General features: G+C 40.3%; 2 protein-coding genes across 33 annotated transcripts in view; both read left to right on the top strand.

The window, feature by feature from the left end:
• The first annotated feature begins 1,680 nt into the window (after positions 1–1,680).
• Positions 1,681–4,390, top strand: LOC137127201 (zinc finger protein 22-like). The gene is made up of 2 exons (XM_067503861.1): positions 1,681–1,939; positions 3,433–4,390. Exons 1-2 carry the CDS (start codon positions 1,753–1,755, stop codon positions 4,245–4,247), a joined length of 1,002 nt encoding a protein of 333 aa, XP_067359962.1. The 5' UTR covers positions 1,681–1,752; the 3' UTR covers positions 4,248–4,390.
• Positions 4,391–7,714: 3,324 nt separating this feature from the next.
• Positions 7,715–18,710, top strand: part of nfasca (neurofascin homolog (chicken) a) — a 117,595-nt gene continuing 106,599 nt past the window's right edge. For 13 of the 32 annotated variants that reach the window (XM_067503788.1, XM_067503783.1, XM_067503784.1 and 10 more), the window contains exon 1: positions 7,716–8,036. The gene's annotated coding sequence lies outside the window, so the exon portion shown is untranslated. Of the gene's footprint in view, positions 8,037–8,057; positions 8,515–18,710 lie in introns of those variants that run through there. The other 19 variants (XM_067503795.1, XM_067503809.1, XM_067503804.1 and 16 more) reach the window with 6 other exon arrangements.

Raw genomic sequence — 18,710 nt, 5'->3', positions numbered from 1 at the left:
TAGACTTTTGAATAAAGGGTATCGTGAGCAATGTCTTGTAACAATATGATGAAAAACTGAAACTCAAAACAAGTGTTAATAGATTGAAGCCAACACTCTTAAAAGCTAAAATATAAGAGTAAGAAATGTGACAGATTTAATTTATTGCATGATGGGAATCTATAGACCAAGTATGAACTCAAAAATGTTTAAGATGGCATCGAAACAGAAACAGAGTAGTAGGGCTGCTCCAACAAGAGAAATAAAAAATATGACTGAAGAATGGAATTATTTTCAGGTTAAATGTGTGGATCAGTATTATGTTTGGTTAGCTATATGTGGTTCTAAAGTTTGGGCCACATTCATTTTAAATAGCGTAACTATAGGGTTTTATGTCAGGGGGCCTGGTGGCTCATTGGTAGAGTGTTGGGTTGGGATACAGAAAGCCCACCCTCCCATCATGCGATTGCCACCATGAAAACCATCTATTTGCCCCCCTTACTTGTTATTCTACTAATAGACATGCACAGATGCCAGTTTGTAAGGGTGGGAGGAAAAAGCTCCAGTATCATCTCCCTGAGCGCAGGCTCCCTGCAGCGTGTTCACCTCTATGACACATGACTGCTGTGGTGGGTCTACCTGCATCCACACAGTGAAGCATGCTGATGAGACAACAGCGGGGGGCCTTATACGGGATGACAATGATCTGGCATATAGACCGGAAGTGAACCATCTCGTAGACTAGTGTGTAGCAAACAACCTGACCCTGAATGTTGAAAAACAGAATGAATTATCTTTAGGAAGAATGAGCACAGTCAACCAACACTCCTCATCAGCATTGCAGCCGTGGAGGTGGTCAGCAGCCAACCCCAAACACTCTGTCTGGGTCACAGCCCATCAGAACCTTTGCAAAAGAAGCTCAGCCGTGCCTGCGGCTTTCTGCGTCAGATGAGGAGAGCCCACCTGCGCCCTCCTGACCTCACCACCCTCTACAGAGGCAAAAAAAACGAAAACGTGCTGGCCAGCAGCATTGCAGTCTGGTTAGGATGCTGCAATGACCTGGACTGGAAGTCTCTGCGTAGAGTGGTGAAGACAGCAGAGAAGATCATCTGGCCCCCAACTCCTCCCATCCAGGATATTGCACAGAAACGGTGCCTGCCCAGAGCTCAGAACATCCTCAGGGACCCCACACATCTTAACCAATGATTGTTCTTACTATTGCCCTCGGGGAAAAGGTTCTGCAGCATCTGTACCTAAACAGCCAGATCTATTTTGTCTATCACAGTGATACACACACACTTTCTTTCTCACATATTCACACTGGAAAGTCACCGTGTATACGTGCAATACTATATCCCTGTTAAATCTGAGCCATATTTATGATTTTGTGCATGTTCTGGTTTTGCTGCTATGTAATACATCTACTATGTAACATATCCTGTACGCAGAAAACTAATTTTAACGTTGTTTTTAATATACTTTGGTTCTGCAGCCACTGAAACGAAATGTTCTTCTGTTTGTACACTGTAAGTGAGTGACAATAAAATAATGACAATAAAATGCAGTCTAATAAATAATAAAGCCATCTCTGCAATACACAGTAGCATAAATGTGAAGTGCAGTTCAATCTTCCGTCCAGTGGGTGATGCGACAAACGTCATCAGGCTGAGACCCAAACACCGAGACGCCGGTCCGCTTCTACTTCCGGGTTAGTGGATGTAAACAGAAGGACGTTCGCCTCTGGAGACAGCAGCCGCAGCAGCAGCGGAGAACATGACCAAACTGGAGCTGTTGAACGTGTTTTTAAACGACAGGTTGACGGCGGCCGCCGAAGAGATTTTCCGCGCCGTCAAAGACACGGTGGTGGAATATCAGAGCGAAATCCTCCGCTCCAAGGAGGAGAACGAGCGGCTCCGGCGGCTCCTCAATGTGGCCGTCCAGCAGCTCCTGCTGCAGCCAGGTGAGGAGCGGCGGCACCAAACCCCGTCCAAAATGTGTCTGTTCGTAGTGGAGCGTTCAGTGTTTAGTGTTGACGCCTGGGTCACACATTAGTTGTCATTTATCACATTGAGTGAAAAGTGGCAGTAGAGCAACCGAGTGTAAAATCACCCAGTAGTACAGCAAGAAAGCTCAACATGCTTTCCAGCATCTGCAGCTACTTTAGAGAAAAAAAGTTTTCTTATCTTATTTCCTCCTCGTTTTAGTTTCATCTGTGATGTTTCTCCCAAAGGTCACTAAAATAAATACATGAGTCAACCATGAGAGGTAAGAGACAAACTAATAATAGCTCATTTAATTTCATTTATGGAGAAGAAAATGAGCATTGCTAGTGTCTAGTTTCACTAATTAGGCCTATATCCCAATTTATTGGGGACAGCTGACAAAAGAGATGCAGTAGCTCTAAAACCAAAGCAGTGCAATAAATACTCCCAAGGGAAATGATGGTGTACATCAGATGTACTTAGCTCATGTCCTTTTTATCTGTCCTAGTGAGATTTTGGACAAACACATCAGATGATCCCCTGGATTAGGTTTGTTAGGTAGGTCTATGTGGAGGTGGCCAGCCCTGCTCCATGGTAACACGTGTGCACTGCTTCTGAGGATCACTAAATGTTGAGTGAGCAGTAATTCGTTTTTACCTAATCTTAAGCAGTATATTGTTTTTGTATAATACTTTTAAAACAACATGGTACTGGAGTTAAATTCCTCCAACGTTAACTCCTTTAAGACTTATCAAAGTTCAGTGTTACGACGATCGTGGGATTGTGTTGAATACATCGCAGAATATGCATTCATCAAAATAATCACACTGAAATCTAGCTCGTATATAGTTCTTCATGGTGGTTATATGGTTGAATGCTTAACTGCGATGGAAATGTTTGACACATTTGACACACGCTTTTGTCCAGAGTTGCTTAAAAATTACCTTACACAATAGGAGTAAACTTGGGGTTTGGTTTCTTCTTCAGCATGTCAGAGGAGCCAGTGGAATAAAGATTGTACCTCTGTCACTAGATTTTATCCAACCACTGAGAACAACTACGAAGTTTAAAGTGCACACACCTTTTGCAGTTCATCAAGCCTGAAGACGTTATATTGTAAACTGCTTACTGTAACTCACAGGATGGAGTACAAAGTGATGCCAGAGAATAAAATAACAATAAAAGTTACTAGAACAGAAGAAATTGTAGTTTGGAAGTGGGAGTCCTCAAAGTAAAACTTACATGAGGTTAATCAGACAAGTGTCAACACATACTGTATGAGAGAAACTGGTTGTGTGTAAATAAAGCTGTTCTCTGATGATTTATTAAATGGTAAAGTTGCCACACGTTGTTGTATGTATAATTCCTGGTGAACTCTGGTTTCTGAATGGAGCTAAGACCTCTGTAGAACCTGCAGTAAGGCATTCATTAAAATACACTTAGCACGACCGTGATGTTTGTTACCTTTCAGAACGTCACTCTGTCCAGCCCCAAGAAGACAGTCCCCTCTGTGAGTCTGAGTGGAGAAGCAGTGTGGAGCTGCTACCACAAGTTAAACAAGAACCAAAACTCACAAACATTCAAAGTGATGGTTTACATGAAGCCAGGGACTCAAAGAAAGGTAACTGCAGTCATGTTGAACCACTCCAGAGGTCACAGGCTCCACCTGCTGAGACTGTTTGCAGCAGACAGAGCGTCTCCCCGGTCCCACTAACATCCCAGGAGATCAAGGCAGAGAATGAGAGAAAGGAGGGCAGGAAACAGCAGACTGCCAACAGCTTACCATTGTCTCCGGCTGTTCATCCAAACACCAGAGCAGCTCAGAGTGGTTCCTGTCCCAGTGCGGCAAAGACTCACAAGACTCCGAGAACAGAGCAGCAGATGAAAGGCTCGCTCCACTCAAACGGGAAACAGAGTACAAACATACTGCAGATCAAGAGCGTGAGATCTGTGAAGCCTCCTCCACCTCGCTCCTCTCACCCAAGCCAGAGTATCCAGAGGTGGCACAGCTGTAAGGAGTGCGGGAAAGGCTTCAGCTTCGCCTGCCAGCTGGAGGTCCACATGCGGTGGCACACGAAGGAGAAGCCTTACAGCTGCACCGTGTGCCGGAAGAGCTTCACCACAGTCAGCATGCTGAAGAGGCATCACCGCATCCACACCGGAGAGAAGCCCTTCCGCTGTCACGTCTGCGGGAAATGTTTCAACCAGTCAGCACACCTCAACACCCACTTCAGGCTGCACACCAGAGACCGGGCAAGCTGGAGCAGAGGTCCACACAACAAGTGAATTAACAGTAACAGGAAGTTAATGTGTAAACTTTGACATTTGCCTAAAATGGTCAACATTCAGGTTCAGTCACTGTACAGTGGTGTTTCTCTGTGTGTCTTAGTGTTGTGCAATAAAGTGTGATGTGTATATAAAGTTGTGATCCATTGATTGTGTTGTTTGACAGAACCACAGTTGTAAAGTCCTGTGAGCAGAGACGTTCTGAAGAGTAGCTATAGTTTATTTGGAAATGAAAATCAAATCAGCTAAAAAAAGTGTAAGATGACTGCTACCCTCACCAACAAGGACCAGAGACCTGCTTCCTGCCTACAGAAGTGAAAACAAATCTTTTGCACAGCAGCCACAAGCATAAGTAATGCTACACACAGCACCAAAGCAGGAATTAGACATCATTAGGGAAAACAGCTGTATCAATGATGGAATTTGCACAGCCAACCCAGTTGCTTGTAGTTATTTGTTTTTTTTAATTAACTTTATCCTTAAAGGCAACTTCTAACTTGAAAAAACATCAAATATAGGACCAATTTGCAGATATTAATGTAATCATTTACAAAGCAGAAGATTAATAAAAACCATCCAACCATTGCTAATCATTGCATGTATTTATGTATGTTGGGCACGTCTAAAAAAAAGGGCCTGGTGTTATTTAAAAAAAAAAACTAAATAAAACTAAATAAATTTTATCACCAAGAATGTATAAAAATAACGTTTTAGATTTACATTTGTAACAACACTGGCATCTGCTGGACATTTACTGGTACTAGCAACTAGAAGCTAAATACAATAAATGACAATAGTCTTTTCTGTATCTCTTAGGAAACATACAATATACAGTATAGACATTTAGGTGCAAAAGTGTGATTCTCCTCATTTGAAATGGCAAAAAAAGGTTAGACAAAGATTTTTTTATCAGCATATTTGATTTACAATTATCCAGTATATAAATGTTTCTTCACGTGAAATTACTTCAAGTTGATTTTATTTGGATCAATTGGGATGAAAACTTTAGATTGTCATTATTTTACTCTACTTTTTTATATGGACCCCTTACTGCTGCTGATGAAATGTGTATTATTGTCATGTCATGTCTTGGGATACATTTACATCCCCTTACAATGAAATTACATGTAGGTGAATGCAAACTTGACCTTAAACATAACAATGTACAGAAATTGTAAAAAAGTCAAGGTAAATGATAAAATTTATATTAGTGCATAAGTTTGTATCCCTCTTGATAAATTAACTAAACATAAAGTAATTTCTGACGAACTAGCATTTGTACTATGTAACTGTGCACAAAATATTATGTTAATGAAAGAAACTGACTCTTTTTGTCATGAAAACTGAATTTTCCCTTTAAGTTTCCAAAATAATTCCAAAACATTTTCAGTTTTTTGAATTGGAACTAATAGTTTTTTTTAGTATTGTAGTGGAGCAGTAGCATAATAGAAACACATCAGCCTTATTTATCATTTATTTGTTTGTAGATTTAAAATACTACACTCTTTAAATATGACATTTTCATCTGCATTTGTGATTTGTGCAGTCACATTTCCTCACTGCAAAGATGGCACTTTTTCAAGTGTCAGCTAAAGCAGAGTACTGTTTTCCTGATTCGTTATTATTAAATGTTATATTTTTGCTGTGGCGGCACAGCGGTGGACTAGTTAGCACTGCAGCCTCAAAGACAAAAGGTCCGTGGATTGAATCCCCAGCTGGCTGCGATCTGTCTCTGTGGAGTTGGCATGTTTTTCCCGCGCTTGCGTGGGTTTCCTCCCTAAATCCAAAGACGTGCATGTTAGCTTAATTGGTGTATTTGTCTTCAATTTGTTTCCAAGCCTTTGGCTGATTTCTCTATATTTTTCCATGATGACAAGCAAAAGGACACTGGGTCTGAAGGGAGGCAACTAAGTACGGCCACAGGTACTGCACCTACTGAGTCTCAGGACAGACAGTCACAAGCTCAAAGTCATGGCATCACATCTCACAGGTTTCCATGCTGTATAAAGAAGTGGTGACTTTTCCCTGCCACCATATGGTGCATGTAAACCTAGGACACAGGTGAAGTGTTGTTCATGAACGAGCAAACGAGAAGAGCAGACTCCCATCGGAGAGAACCAAAAATAAAACGCCACATTCATAATTGCTAAATTAGGCTAAAATATTAGGCTCTGAGTTAAACTGAATCAAGAGCCATTTGGGGGTTGTGAGAGCCAGCACTTTTTAAGGGAACCGAGCCAAAAGATGACTTATTCATGCTACATTCAGTTGTTTAGTAGCATTGGAAGTTTCAGAGGACTGAATGTAAAGAAGCTACGTGCTCCTGTTGTTTCATGGTAATTAATGAGCCATGTGAACCTGGTTTGAGGAAGGTGGTTATGTAGCCTGTGTTTAAGTGAAACAGGAAAATTTAAATGGCAAAAAAAACAAAAGAAAAAAAAAGACAGTTTTCTGTGACTGAGGAAAACAAAGTTTAAAATATTAAAACTACTTTGTGTTTTGAGTTTTGTGGTTTTCAACCTACTGTATAATTTACAGGCTGCTGCTTTAGGATTAACTTGATTCTTGCATCCTTTACAGTTGCCGTAGGTATTTTTATATGTTTGGCAGGTAGAAGCTGAAAATCTTAGGGAACTTGACAGTATTGTACTCTAGGCTTCTTGGATAATCTGTTGCTTTTTATCACTTAGTTTTAACTCTAACATTCTGGACACATTGCTGATGCTGAAAATATGTTTTCAACTGTGGGGATATTACTTTTGTTCAAGACCTGTGTCCACAGTGTTTAAATGTTTTTATTTTAATGGGTGTATTGCAGCCTACTACCTAACATTTTCTCAATCAACCTGTCAACCGTGGTGTTAGAAAACTGTAGATATATAAAATGATGTTAACCTCCATTCAATCTGGAGGCAGCTACAGCCAGTAGAACCTGGCTTCTGACAAAGATGGCGGGAAGACCCAGTAGAACTTGGTTCCACACGACTCTCACCTAGTTTCTTTTGGCTGCATTCACTTTAATTGTACGTGGAGTCAGTACAGTTCAGTTTTACAACTGTTTTCTTCTTTAGAAATCAGACAAAACCTAACATTTCGTGGGCATTAACTGATGTCTCAGCTGTATGTGAGCTAAGCTAATATCAGCATATCAAGCTGTGTATGTGCAGGAGACAAACATCTTGATGTGTTATGTGTTTTTATGCCTCCCATCTTCTTTTTGTCCCGGTCTCGGGGCTGACACCAAGGTTGCCCTTGGTGGCTGGGTGCCGTCACACCTGGTGGGGTGGGATTCAAACCTGCTGCCATCTGCATCCCAACCCAATGCTCTACCACTGATCCACCATTTAAATTGGATACATTACTTAAAAAAATAAATAGAAGGTTACAAATTAGACACGTTAATCGAGTTGCTGTGTAACAATATATTTTTTACTTTGTTTTTTACCATCTAACATAGGCAAACGTTAAATTACATCACTACATTCTGCTTCTTGTGATGGCCTCTCTTCCCTCCACCTGTTTTCCACCACCCCGATTACGTGGATGGCGTGTGCACGTGCTGACACACCAGAGATGCGTGCTTGCAGACCAGCAAAGAACAGCTGAAAGAGGGGAGGGGTGCAGAGAGAAGCGACGGAGCGAGAGACCTGCGCCGCATTGACAGGGAGTCAGAGCGACATTAACTCCGGCAGCGCCGAGCAGGAGGTGGATACTTTCCTGATGCCACTGCAGAGCTGACGGGGTCCGGTGCAGCAGCGAGGAGAGGAGCGGAGCGGCGGAGCAGCACAGGTAAGCGAGCGCTTTCTACTGCGATGCTTTGCAGTTGGTAGCTCCCAGCACTCTGACGCATCGGGTGGTGTCCTCAATCTGGCGGTGCCGAACCGCGATGATGAGACTCGAAGGAGGAGAAAAATGACAGCATGAAGTAAGGTTGCAGCCCCCAGTCTCATCCCGGAGGCTCGGGACGCTGTTTCCTCGTGTCTCTGCAGTGTTTTCCGGGCACCGGCACACGGGCCCCCGCCTCTCTGCGCATCTTCTGGATGATGCTGCGGTTTTGTGGGATTTGTTTTGCTGCTCTGCGCAAATCGCCAGTACAGGTACCAAAGTGAAGTGACCGGTCACTGACTCGCACGTCTGCATCTGCAGAGGCCTGATAATGTGGGGAGAACTGTCATTGCGGAGGACGAGCAAACAGGGACATTTAAAGGGCTGTGAAGTTGGGGTTGTTTGCTTAGGCCCAGGGGCTGCAGCCCGAGCTGCACACAGGGTGAGTCAGGTCTGTTTCTCAGCACTGTGGGTCAGAACACATCCGTGTGAGGGAGGTGTCTCAAGAAAAAAGAAGCCTTCATTTTTAGTGCATTGTATCATGTCACATACTGGATGACACACACCTCACAACAACACACATTTCCATATCCTCCACTGTGTTTCTATATTCCAGTAGCACATTGCAAGAGTTTATTTCACTTTATGGTATTTTAATATCTTATGTCATCACTAGTGCTCTTATGGGCCTCATAGCCACACACAGTTTGTGTGACTTCAGTTTTATTGGTAAATCCCTTAATATTAACGTTACTTATCTGTGCATCATCAGTAGTCCTGGTATTACAGTAAAATGTTAGCTTTGAATGACCTTTCGGATATTCCTTTTCTCTCTTCTGCCTCCAATTTGTGACTCCTGCATTTAATTAGTTTAGTCAGTGTAAAAAATTCTATACAATTTTATTTTAGTTGGATTTAGATTAGTTGCACCACCTAAATTAAATCCTGACAACATTTTGCCCCACTGAATTCAGTGTTTGGCCTCGACTTAGTTCTTATATAGAGGCTGTGGTGTGTTTTGCTGCAGCAGTGTAACTGTTTTGCATATTGATTTGTGTAATGAGATCCTATGTACCCATTCATGCAGAGAACTCTGTATGCTGTGTTTAGAAGAAAAGACACGTACTCAAAAAAATGCTCCACTCTTTCAAAAGTAGCTTTCCTATCAGAACACGAAATGAACCACTGTCACTGGTAAATCAAAACACAAAAGTCAGTTTCTTTATTTAAAGCAAATACTCAATTTGTTTTAGAGAGTGTGTGTGACTGGTCGAGCAACTGACCTCAGTTATTGCTCTAACTGTGCGTTAACTTAGAGGGTGTTCGCTTTATTGGTGTTTGTAGCTTCTCGTCATGCCGACTTTTCTAGTTTTCTAACTTCATCCAAACATGTTCTATAAAGAATGTTGGACTAGGACTAAGGTTAGTGTTAAGTGTTTAGTTATGATAGTTGAGGAGCATTATGCCATGTTATGAAAAAGTGACAACCAGCCTTTACGGAAGCTGTTTAAACACTTGCCTCACCCACATCATTTATACACTGTGCAATTTTTAGCATTCCATAACAAAAGATCACTGAACGTGGAGATATATTTGGTTGTGGCTTAAAACAGTGGTCTTATGTCCCCATTGAGAAAGACTCAAAGATGGACGACCAAAAGCAGCTCGAGACAAATTTCTGGCAGGGTCAGGATTTTAGAACTGCTACAACATTACATCTGAATCAGAATGGACAACAAATTAAACACGGATACACTTACTTTAAGTTCTCTTTGCAAAACTGCTATTCCAAGTTGGCCCATCTACCCACCATCAGGTCTACATTTTCCTCCACAGATGATCTTCCGTGCATAGAAATATCATTTCTGCAAGGGTTTGATTGTTAGCTTCATTGGCTTGGCTTCTTTTATCAAGTACCAGAGAACACAAATGACATGCTGGTTCAGATAGTTAGCAATTTACCTGTTATTGTCAGACTAGGCTGCAGATGTAGAAGGTCATGTTAGAAGTTAGAGCTCGGATGGAAAGTGAGATGGGATTCAAAGCAATACAGTGATACAGAGAACAGAGAAAGTATCAATGTGCACGATTTTATGTGAAACTGGTTTTTACTGACGCATGCAGTATATTCCTTCAATAAGATAACCAGTCAGTATCACTGCTGCTTTTCCAGCACATGTTTACCTTTACTTCAACAAACAATAAAATCACAATACTTAAAAAAAAGTGAAATATATGTGTATATTGCAATTTTCATTTGATTGCCTGTAGACCTTTTGTGCACATGGTCAGATAATTAAAGATAGTGTGGTTCATAATATTTCATGCTTCTTTTAATAACAGTACTTTCAGCTTTTCAAGAGATAAACTACTGTATCTTTATTACTTAACGTATGCTAAGATTTTCTGTTTTACACTATTTAACACTGTTTAACACTCAAAAGCACATGACTGTGCAAACACAGTGGGTAGATTAGAGTTGGGCAATAAATTAAGATAGTTAGAGTTACTAAAAAAAATCCTTATTAACATCACATCACATGTCTCAGGATCTGTGTCATGTGACTAATTGATACAACATTTCATTGTTGTTTGATCCTCTGTATCTACAAAATGGCAGAAAATCTCTGGGCTTATCCTTTACATTAAGAGACGACCCGAAATTCATTTGCATTTTTGCAAATGCAGGCCTCTTTACTTTCAAGCACTGTCAAAATTGATGTAAAAGGAATCGCAACAACTTTTGAATATGTGGGGACATACAATTTGTCAGTAAAATGAATTTGAAAGTCATTTTTAAGAAATGTTGGTAAACTGATTATCCTTGAAAATAGGTAAGATGATTGCCCTTAAACAGATTCCAAGGACAGTAGTTCTTGTAAGTGTTGAAAATGAGAAGTCTTGGGGTTTGCTGCTCTAGAGAACTGAAAAGGTGAAGTTGGCAAGTCAGCATTATTCACAAGTCACAGTACAGATCAGCATAGTATGTAGTGTATGTGTGAGGCTGCAGGGCCACATACACGAACACATACCACTGTAATCAGTGTAACTGACTGAACTGCAGCAGATATTTGCTTATGTTACAGCGTCAGTATAGCTTTTAATACCATTACACTGTTACCAGCTTTCAGATTTTTACCAGTAATTGGGGCTCAATGTCTGTGTTGATTAATGTGGGTGAAGTAATAAAAGTGCTCTTTGCAGAGTACAATTTACTCCGACGAAAAATACAACAAAGTGTTTTTTCAGATGGACACAACAATTTTAAAGATGTAGTGGAAACACATCTCCTTACAAACAATCTGTGAGCTGACAGTAGCTATAGAGACCCAGCAACAAAGTTCACAAATGATTAATGTTGATTAGTGACAGCTGAACTCGCCTTTGTCGTTTAAACGGGCTAAAAATCAGAAGCCGTTTGCTGAAGTTTTTTTTTACTCTGAAACCAATGTTTCATCTAACCTGCACATCTCGCTGTAAGCTTTTCAGTTGCATATTCATGTCAGACATCAGCTCAGCATCATAACAACGTATTCTCAATGTAAACTCCTCTAAATATTTGGAGCTTAAATACGCTTTTATCCCTTCACATTGGTGGCAGCTGTACCAGCTGTAAGCATAGTGTTTTTCACTTACCTATACATCTGTGCGACCTTCATGTTCTTATGAATGCGGTGTCTCAGGAGAGTCTTGAGCTAACTCAAGGATGAGCTGATTAGATTTCGGGTCAAAAGGTCAAAAGTTAAGGTGACTGTGGCTCAATGTCCTTTACTTTGTGAACTTGTGAACTCAATATCACAGGGACACCTTGAAAGAACTTCTTAAAATTTGAAACAAGTATACACTTTGTTTCAAGAATAAACTCTTTTGGAATTTGTGGCAAAGGGTCAAAGGTCAAGGTCACAATGAAATTACGTCTCCACATTTTTCCCTTTCCTTTTTGTGAATGTGATATTAGAAGAATTCCTAACTTTAGATGCAACTGAAACATGGATCCTACTTTTGATATACGTGATATTGTTATGCATATTTCATTTTCTTATTACACCAGGAAATTACATTGGAAATTCTGGACAAATATCGCTGCCAAGACTTTTAGACAAATAATGCTCGTTGAAAGAAATAATCAGTTTGACATAGTTATAAACACGGTATTTTAAACAGTCAGACAAATCCTCTTTTGATTTGACTTCGATTTGACTTCGACTATTGAATTTGGTCAGAGTTGCAGATGTGGATGTACTAGAGCATATCCTGCTTCTGAATAGAATATGTTTTTCCACTATGAATTAAATATGTCAGGGCAGTCAGAGCAGCTTTCATGTTATTGTGACTTGGAACCAGTCATTGTTTGGTGGCCTACAATGAAAATTGTGCGGTCAACAGAGTGCACTCAGGCTCTTTTGGGTTCTGCTTTGTACTAAAATCTATTTGGTGGGTCATCAAGAAAGCAATAAGCAGACCACCGTTAAAAATGCACCATATTCGCATAAAGAATGTGCTGTTCACTATATGTTCTTGTATTGAGAAATGTGACCCAAGGGTGTCAAGTGTCAGCGGTGAGACTGTCTGTGTCTCTCTGATGAAGACCAGCAGAGGAAGAAGAAAGGAACACTGTGGACACCCACTCCAAAGTGTTAAAGGATAAAAGGATATTTCTGTCGTGTTATACTCACCTACACAGGTTTGGTAAATAAGCTGCTGTGGTGGATTCCATCCTCCTCATGGCTGCCTCCCACTAAAAGAAAGTACTTTGGGAATATATTAGATATTTCGATTGTATATATTATATATATGTTAGAATAGCTACAATCAGCCACGATTTGACGATTAGGGGGACATGAAGTTACATCAGTTACTTATTTGTCTTTGTGTACCTAATCTCAGAACCGCACGTTGTCAGCTGTCATGCAAAAAATATATTTTACACAGGTCATGTTTGTGACGCTATGACCGATTAGCCACCTGATTTTAATTGACATTCTTGCTGTAAACTTGGATGACATCAACTTTTGCTATTCACTATGACTTTTCAAAGACTTTGTAGCTACACTTGAGTGTCCCAGGTTTTCTAAGAGGCCTGGAAGAACAGCAGTTTTTAAGATGGGCTTGGGGAACCCTTTCTTAAAAGGACATTGGAAAGAACAGAGGTTGTGCGGGTGTAAAGTGTGTAAGTGCTCATAATCTGGTAATTATATTGCTAAAGCTTCTTATTGAAGACCCTGGGCCCCCGGGTGAAAGTTCTTTGATAATGCAGTGCTGCAGTTCAGGTGTTTAACCAGAAGATGCCAGTGTTGTAACACAATACATGTGTCTTCAGTACAGTTGCAGACATGCATACATTTTATTCGTTAAATAATCCATCTATACAAATTGCATCATGTGTTTCAGTGTTTGCATGATATGAGTTTTTCTTACAACATGTTTCCATGTGTGCACACAAGAACACATCAGTTTAAACTGTTCTATACTCTAAGGCTTTTAACAATGGGCTGCATGTTGTCTCACCTTTACTAACAACAATTTTTCTAATTAAAAATGATGCGTGTGTATGTGTGTGTAGCCTTGCTATTTACCCCTATTATTAAAACTGGTAAAAAGCCACTGAAACAATAGAGATGTACATTTTGCTAGATTCCACACAAGCATGCATAAACATGTTAGAACTCCATTTATTTATGTCTAGCGTGGCAATAAATGTTCACATAAATAATTAAAGATGGCAGAGTCGGACCACTGCATGAAGTCTTTCCAACACATTACAAAGATTCTCAGTAGGGTCAAGGTCTGGATACTATGGTGGCCAAGCCTTGTATGCAAATTTCTCATACTTCATGAACCTTCTTTCCAATGTCCTTTTAAGAAAGGGTTCCCCAAGCCCACCTAAAAACTGCTGTTCTTCCAGGCCTCTTAGAAAACCTGGGACACTTAAGTGTAGCTACAAAGTCTTTGAAAAGTCATAGTGAATAGCAAAAGTTGATGTCATCCAAGTTTACAACAACCAACGCAATTAAAATCAGGTGGCTAATCGGTCATAGCGTCACAAACATGACCTGTGTAAAATATATTTTTTGCATGACAGCTGACAATGCTTCCCTTGTACCTCACTTGTAAGTCGCTTTTTAAAAGCGTCTGCTAAATGACAAAATGTAAATGTAAAGTTTGAGCCCAATGAATCCTGGCATTGTCACACTTAAATATACTGGTGCCATCAAAGAAGAAAACAAATCCCTTGATGGGAAAAACCTCGTCATTCAACATTCAGTATAGTAGCAACTTACTGTAATTCATCAGTTAGGGTTGAATAAGATGTTACCAGCTGATAATTACTGCAGTGCTTAGTTTAATCCAGGTGGTGACTCTTTTTTTGTCAGGCAGCGTATACGTTAATTTAGCAAAGGAAAGAATATCAGGCTTTAGTCTGTAGTACACAACAGTAGCAGCACTCAAGCCATATGGTTGCTTTTGTAGTGATCCCGTCTCCTGGCTGCAGTTGGCAGCACAGATGGGTCATGGCCAGACCATTGGATTGTGGGGAAGATGGACAGTTCCCTATTAATTAATTTTGCATTAAAATTGTGTGTGTGTGTGTGTGTGTGTGTGTGTGTGTGTGTGTGGCACACCTGGCTTTGCGTTTGAACACCCCTCCTCCTGGGTTGAATGTTTGTCTTTAATACCTCACCTGGCATCTGAATGACAGGTGAGCAACAAGTCAGACTCTGAGAAAGAAGGAGAGAAACAAACAGAAAATGACTTTAAATCATTCAGCCACAGTGTATGTGGATGTATCAAATTCACAATTGCTAAATACCTTTGCCATTTACAAATATAACCAGGGGTCTTTCTTTTGAGTGCATCTTAGTTTTGCTCACACTAGTTGCTTCCACTAGCGAGGTTTCTTCCCGAGATGCTGCAGTCAGGCATCTTTAAAAAGCTCAAATGAAATTGCAATTGCTATTTTTTTCCCCCCAGACTATACATGAAGATTACAAAATTCACCTGGTCAGCAAGATTTTTTTTCTAATCTACTTTTTCCAACTTTTTTATGTGTAGAAATTACATACTGATAATTAAAAAACAGAGTTTTCTAACATTTCTGAATTCAAACCAAAAGTTTGTCGTTTGCCAGACAGTAGTGTCTCTGGCTGTGGCTCATCCCTGGTGCGAGTACATCATTTGACCCTGAAGCCATCCTTCTGTGGAAAATCTTTCTCTTTCCTATCCGCCTCTGTCTGCAGCTCGTCTCATGTTACCTGAACTGTGGCTTCAAGGAGCTTCTATTTTTATAGGCCTCACAGAAGCAAGCAGGATGGGCTGAGAGAAGAAAACGAGAGGAAGGGAAGAGAGGAGCAGGAAAAGAAGGAAATGGAGGCAAAAGGCACATAAAAACATAGAAATCAAAATAGATAAAATATTCTGAACGTCTGGCATGGAGGTCAATGGCATAGCTCTGTTTGGCGGGCTGCCAGGTGGGGAGGATAAATAGAGGATGGAGAGAATTAAGGCAGGGAGGGAGGATATGCCTGGAGTCTGGTACTGCTCCAGGCCTCATTCTCCACTGAGACCCCTGACTGGATAAAAAAAAAAAAAAAAAAAAAAAACAGGGAACAGGGAACAGGGAGGGGCATATTTCTGAACAATCTTATTCCAGATATGGTTCAGGCTCAGTCCACAGTGTCTCTGTCATGTTTCTCTGCAAACCGCTTTACAGTAGTGCAGTTAGGCCCAGGAAATGCTCTGGGAAATGAAGTCTCTACATAAAATTCCCTACATAGAATAAAAAAAGAAGAAGAAAAAACAGGTCCAAAATCTTAATAATACACTGAATTATTAATAGAAATATATAGTTCAAAAAAATCTAAATTACTAACAGTGTAGCAGTTAAAATGTAGAATAATAGTTGCAGTTATAAGTTGTATGACTAAGGAAAACAAGTACAATGAAATGAACATAACCTGTTTGTACAATTCAGTCCACATTCTTGTTGGGTTTCTTCCCAGCTACAGCCAGATATGAAGTAGAGCTTTTCCTAATGCTTAAGTACAGTGAATTTATGTTATGACGGCTACACATTTCCAGAACAAGATAGAATGTAGACGTTTCTGAAACAAATTGAACCAGACTAACTGTATGAGTAGAAGGCTGGAGGAGACAGAAACGAGCAGTAAGAAAAGCCTAATGGAAGGTCAGAGTTCTGTTCAGTCAACTCACACTGACAACAGTTCGGCTGCAACTTTGCCACAGGCAGCTTTCCAAATGTAGCTGCTCGATGTTTAGGATTAAAATGCTACTCTGAGACAATCTGTCCGATAAGCTAAAAGCTGCTGTTCAGACAGATGTCATCGGGGTAATTAAAGTTTAGGCCCACTTTCTTTCTTTCCCTCTCTATGGTGATGCTAATTTGTTTTTTAGGATTCTCACATTTCAATCTTCCGTGTGCTGTAGCGAATTGTACTGCTGCATCAAAAATAACCAGATGAGTTACTATGTTAATGGAGCTTGCAATGTCCCAACCTAACATTAATTCAGGATCCTTATCTAATTGTGCGCGTGTGTGTCTTGCAGCATAACAGCATGCATATGCATTTTGTTTAATGTCCTCTGCCTAACTGTTCTTTTCATATAGAATAATGTCCACATTTCTTTTCACTTCTAAAAAAATAAAATGAAATAATAATAATAATGCTAGTGTGCCACAGGTCTGCCATACATAATATTTACTGGCTTAGTAGCTCATAATAATATTCCATAGTTTCCATTAAGCTTGCCGTTCTGCACAGCCTGACTCTGCTGGGTCAAACCAAAATGTAGTCTCAGCTCTACTGGGACCATTGCTGCAATGTAAATGATACTGAACAGTTAACTCTACTAATCTTATGCGTGATCGCCAAAATAAAAAAAGATTTTGTTAATTGTTAAATATGCAAATGCAGAAACCAGTTGCACAATGGGTGCGTGTGTGTCTATTTGTACAACTTATTATTACATTATGAGGACCTAAATCTGACTGCACACTCATTTGTGGGGGACACAACTTTCATTTTTCATTCATGAGGAACTCATTGAATTTCACTTTGATTAGGATATTTCCGGGGACAGGTTAGTGTTAGGCATGTTTTGGATATGGTTAGGGGGTTAGAGTAAGTCTCCAGGAAATTGATGTTCCCTAAAGTTATGGAAACAGAATGTGTGTGTCTGTATCGGTCAATATGGCCCTGATGAAAGAAACCCGAGGATTCATCTTTATCTTAGCCTGTGTGGTTCTATCAAGTTTGCATCACTTTGCTGTTCAATCGTGTTCGGTTCTATGTCTCTTACTCTGCAATTTTATTTGGCGCAGGTGCAGTGATGCCTGTATGGATCGTAATGCATCACTGCACAAATTGCTTGGAATCGTTAGGAAACTTTTTTTTTTTAGATGGGTATAAGTGAAGTGAGACAGAACGGATGCCGTACATCATGTTGCTGATATAACCAAACAGAGTGCTGCGTGGTTGTTTGCTCACTCTTTAACCATCTACTTTTCAGGGCATGATGGATGAACCATATTTAATTTCTCCAAGGTCTTACGTCTAGGACGGAAATGTAATTGTTACATTTATAAAATTGGCAAGTTAATGGAAATGTTTCGACCAAGTTCTGTATTATGGAGCGGAATTACTTTTTTTTTTTTTTATCCCTAACTGCCAAATACTTGCATTTGTCACATAGCAATAAATATAGTTGAATGAATTTTGATGATTCATTGATCCAATTCTTAATCTCAGTTGTAGTTAATATTTTCTCTAGCAGTTACTCTGAAAGGACACTTTTGAACGAATCCTCGATCTTTATTCCAACCTGTCTGAGTGGAGAACTAAAACTGGATATCTAACCGCCCCCCCCCCCCCCCCCCCCCCCCCCCCCCCCCCATCTGTGGGGTTCCCACCATTACATCCCATCTGTCACTGCCCAGAGTGTTGTCCTCCAGCTGATTTTTTTTAGTTTTTTTTCTGCATCAGACAGGCAGGTGAGGAGTCTCTACAACAAAAGGCTTTTCTTAATTATGAGCCTTCCTCCTCAGTGCAGTCAGCCTGCAGGGATTTCCCACTGTCCTCTGACTAGCTGTCCCTGTTGTATTGATCACAGTTAACCCACCCATCCTGTCACCTGATATCATAGGCTTCGACACCTTAGAGATACACACACACACACACACACACACACACACACACACACAGATAATGCCTAAGTCTTTCAGGGTAAAGGATGGGAAATTTGATGACCTGAAAGCTTTTAGAGGTCGAGAGAGACAGAGAGACCCAAAGACTGAGTGATGTGATGGTGACACTACGATTAATATGGCTCATTAAATTCCCTTTTCTTTTTTTACGAGCAGCTAGTATAAAGGTGGATTTGTTGGATGATACATTCTTTGGAGGATTAATTCACATTTGATGTATGTGGGACACATTCAGTATAAACTACTGTGTATGTGTGGAGGCTGTTCATTGTAACACTCCAACATAATAACATGGAGAAAGAAAAAAGGTTTGACTTGTTCTTTTTTTTCACACGAACCTTAATTTATATATTCTGATTTTTACACAGATAAGCTACTGTAAATGAGAACATATCAGATATGTGTGTTTAAAAAAA

Source organism: Channa argus, chromosome 5 (genome assembly GCF_033026475.1).
Source record: "Channa argus isolate prfri chromosome 5, Channa argus male v1.0, whole genome shotgun sequence".
In the NCBI taxonomy this organism is placed as follows: domain Eukaryota; kingdom Metazoa; phylum Chordata; class Actinopteri; order Anabantiformes; family Channidae; genus Channa; species Channa argus.
The sequence above is the reverse complement of the archived record's forward strand: the minus strand, read 5'-3'. Positions and strand labels throughout refer to the sequence as shown.

Bases quoted from the DNA above. Each gene is read 5' to 3' on its own strand.
- LOC137127201 (XM_067503861.1), top strand. From the start codon at position 1,753: ATGACCAAACTGGAGCTGTTGAACGTGTTTTTAAACGACAGGTTGACG. The intron at 1,940-3,432 runs GTGAGGAGCGGC...GTTACCTTTCAG, and splicing joins GCAGCTCCTGCTGCAGCCAG to AACGTCACTCTGTCCAGCCC.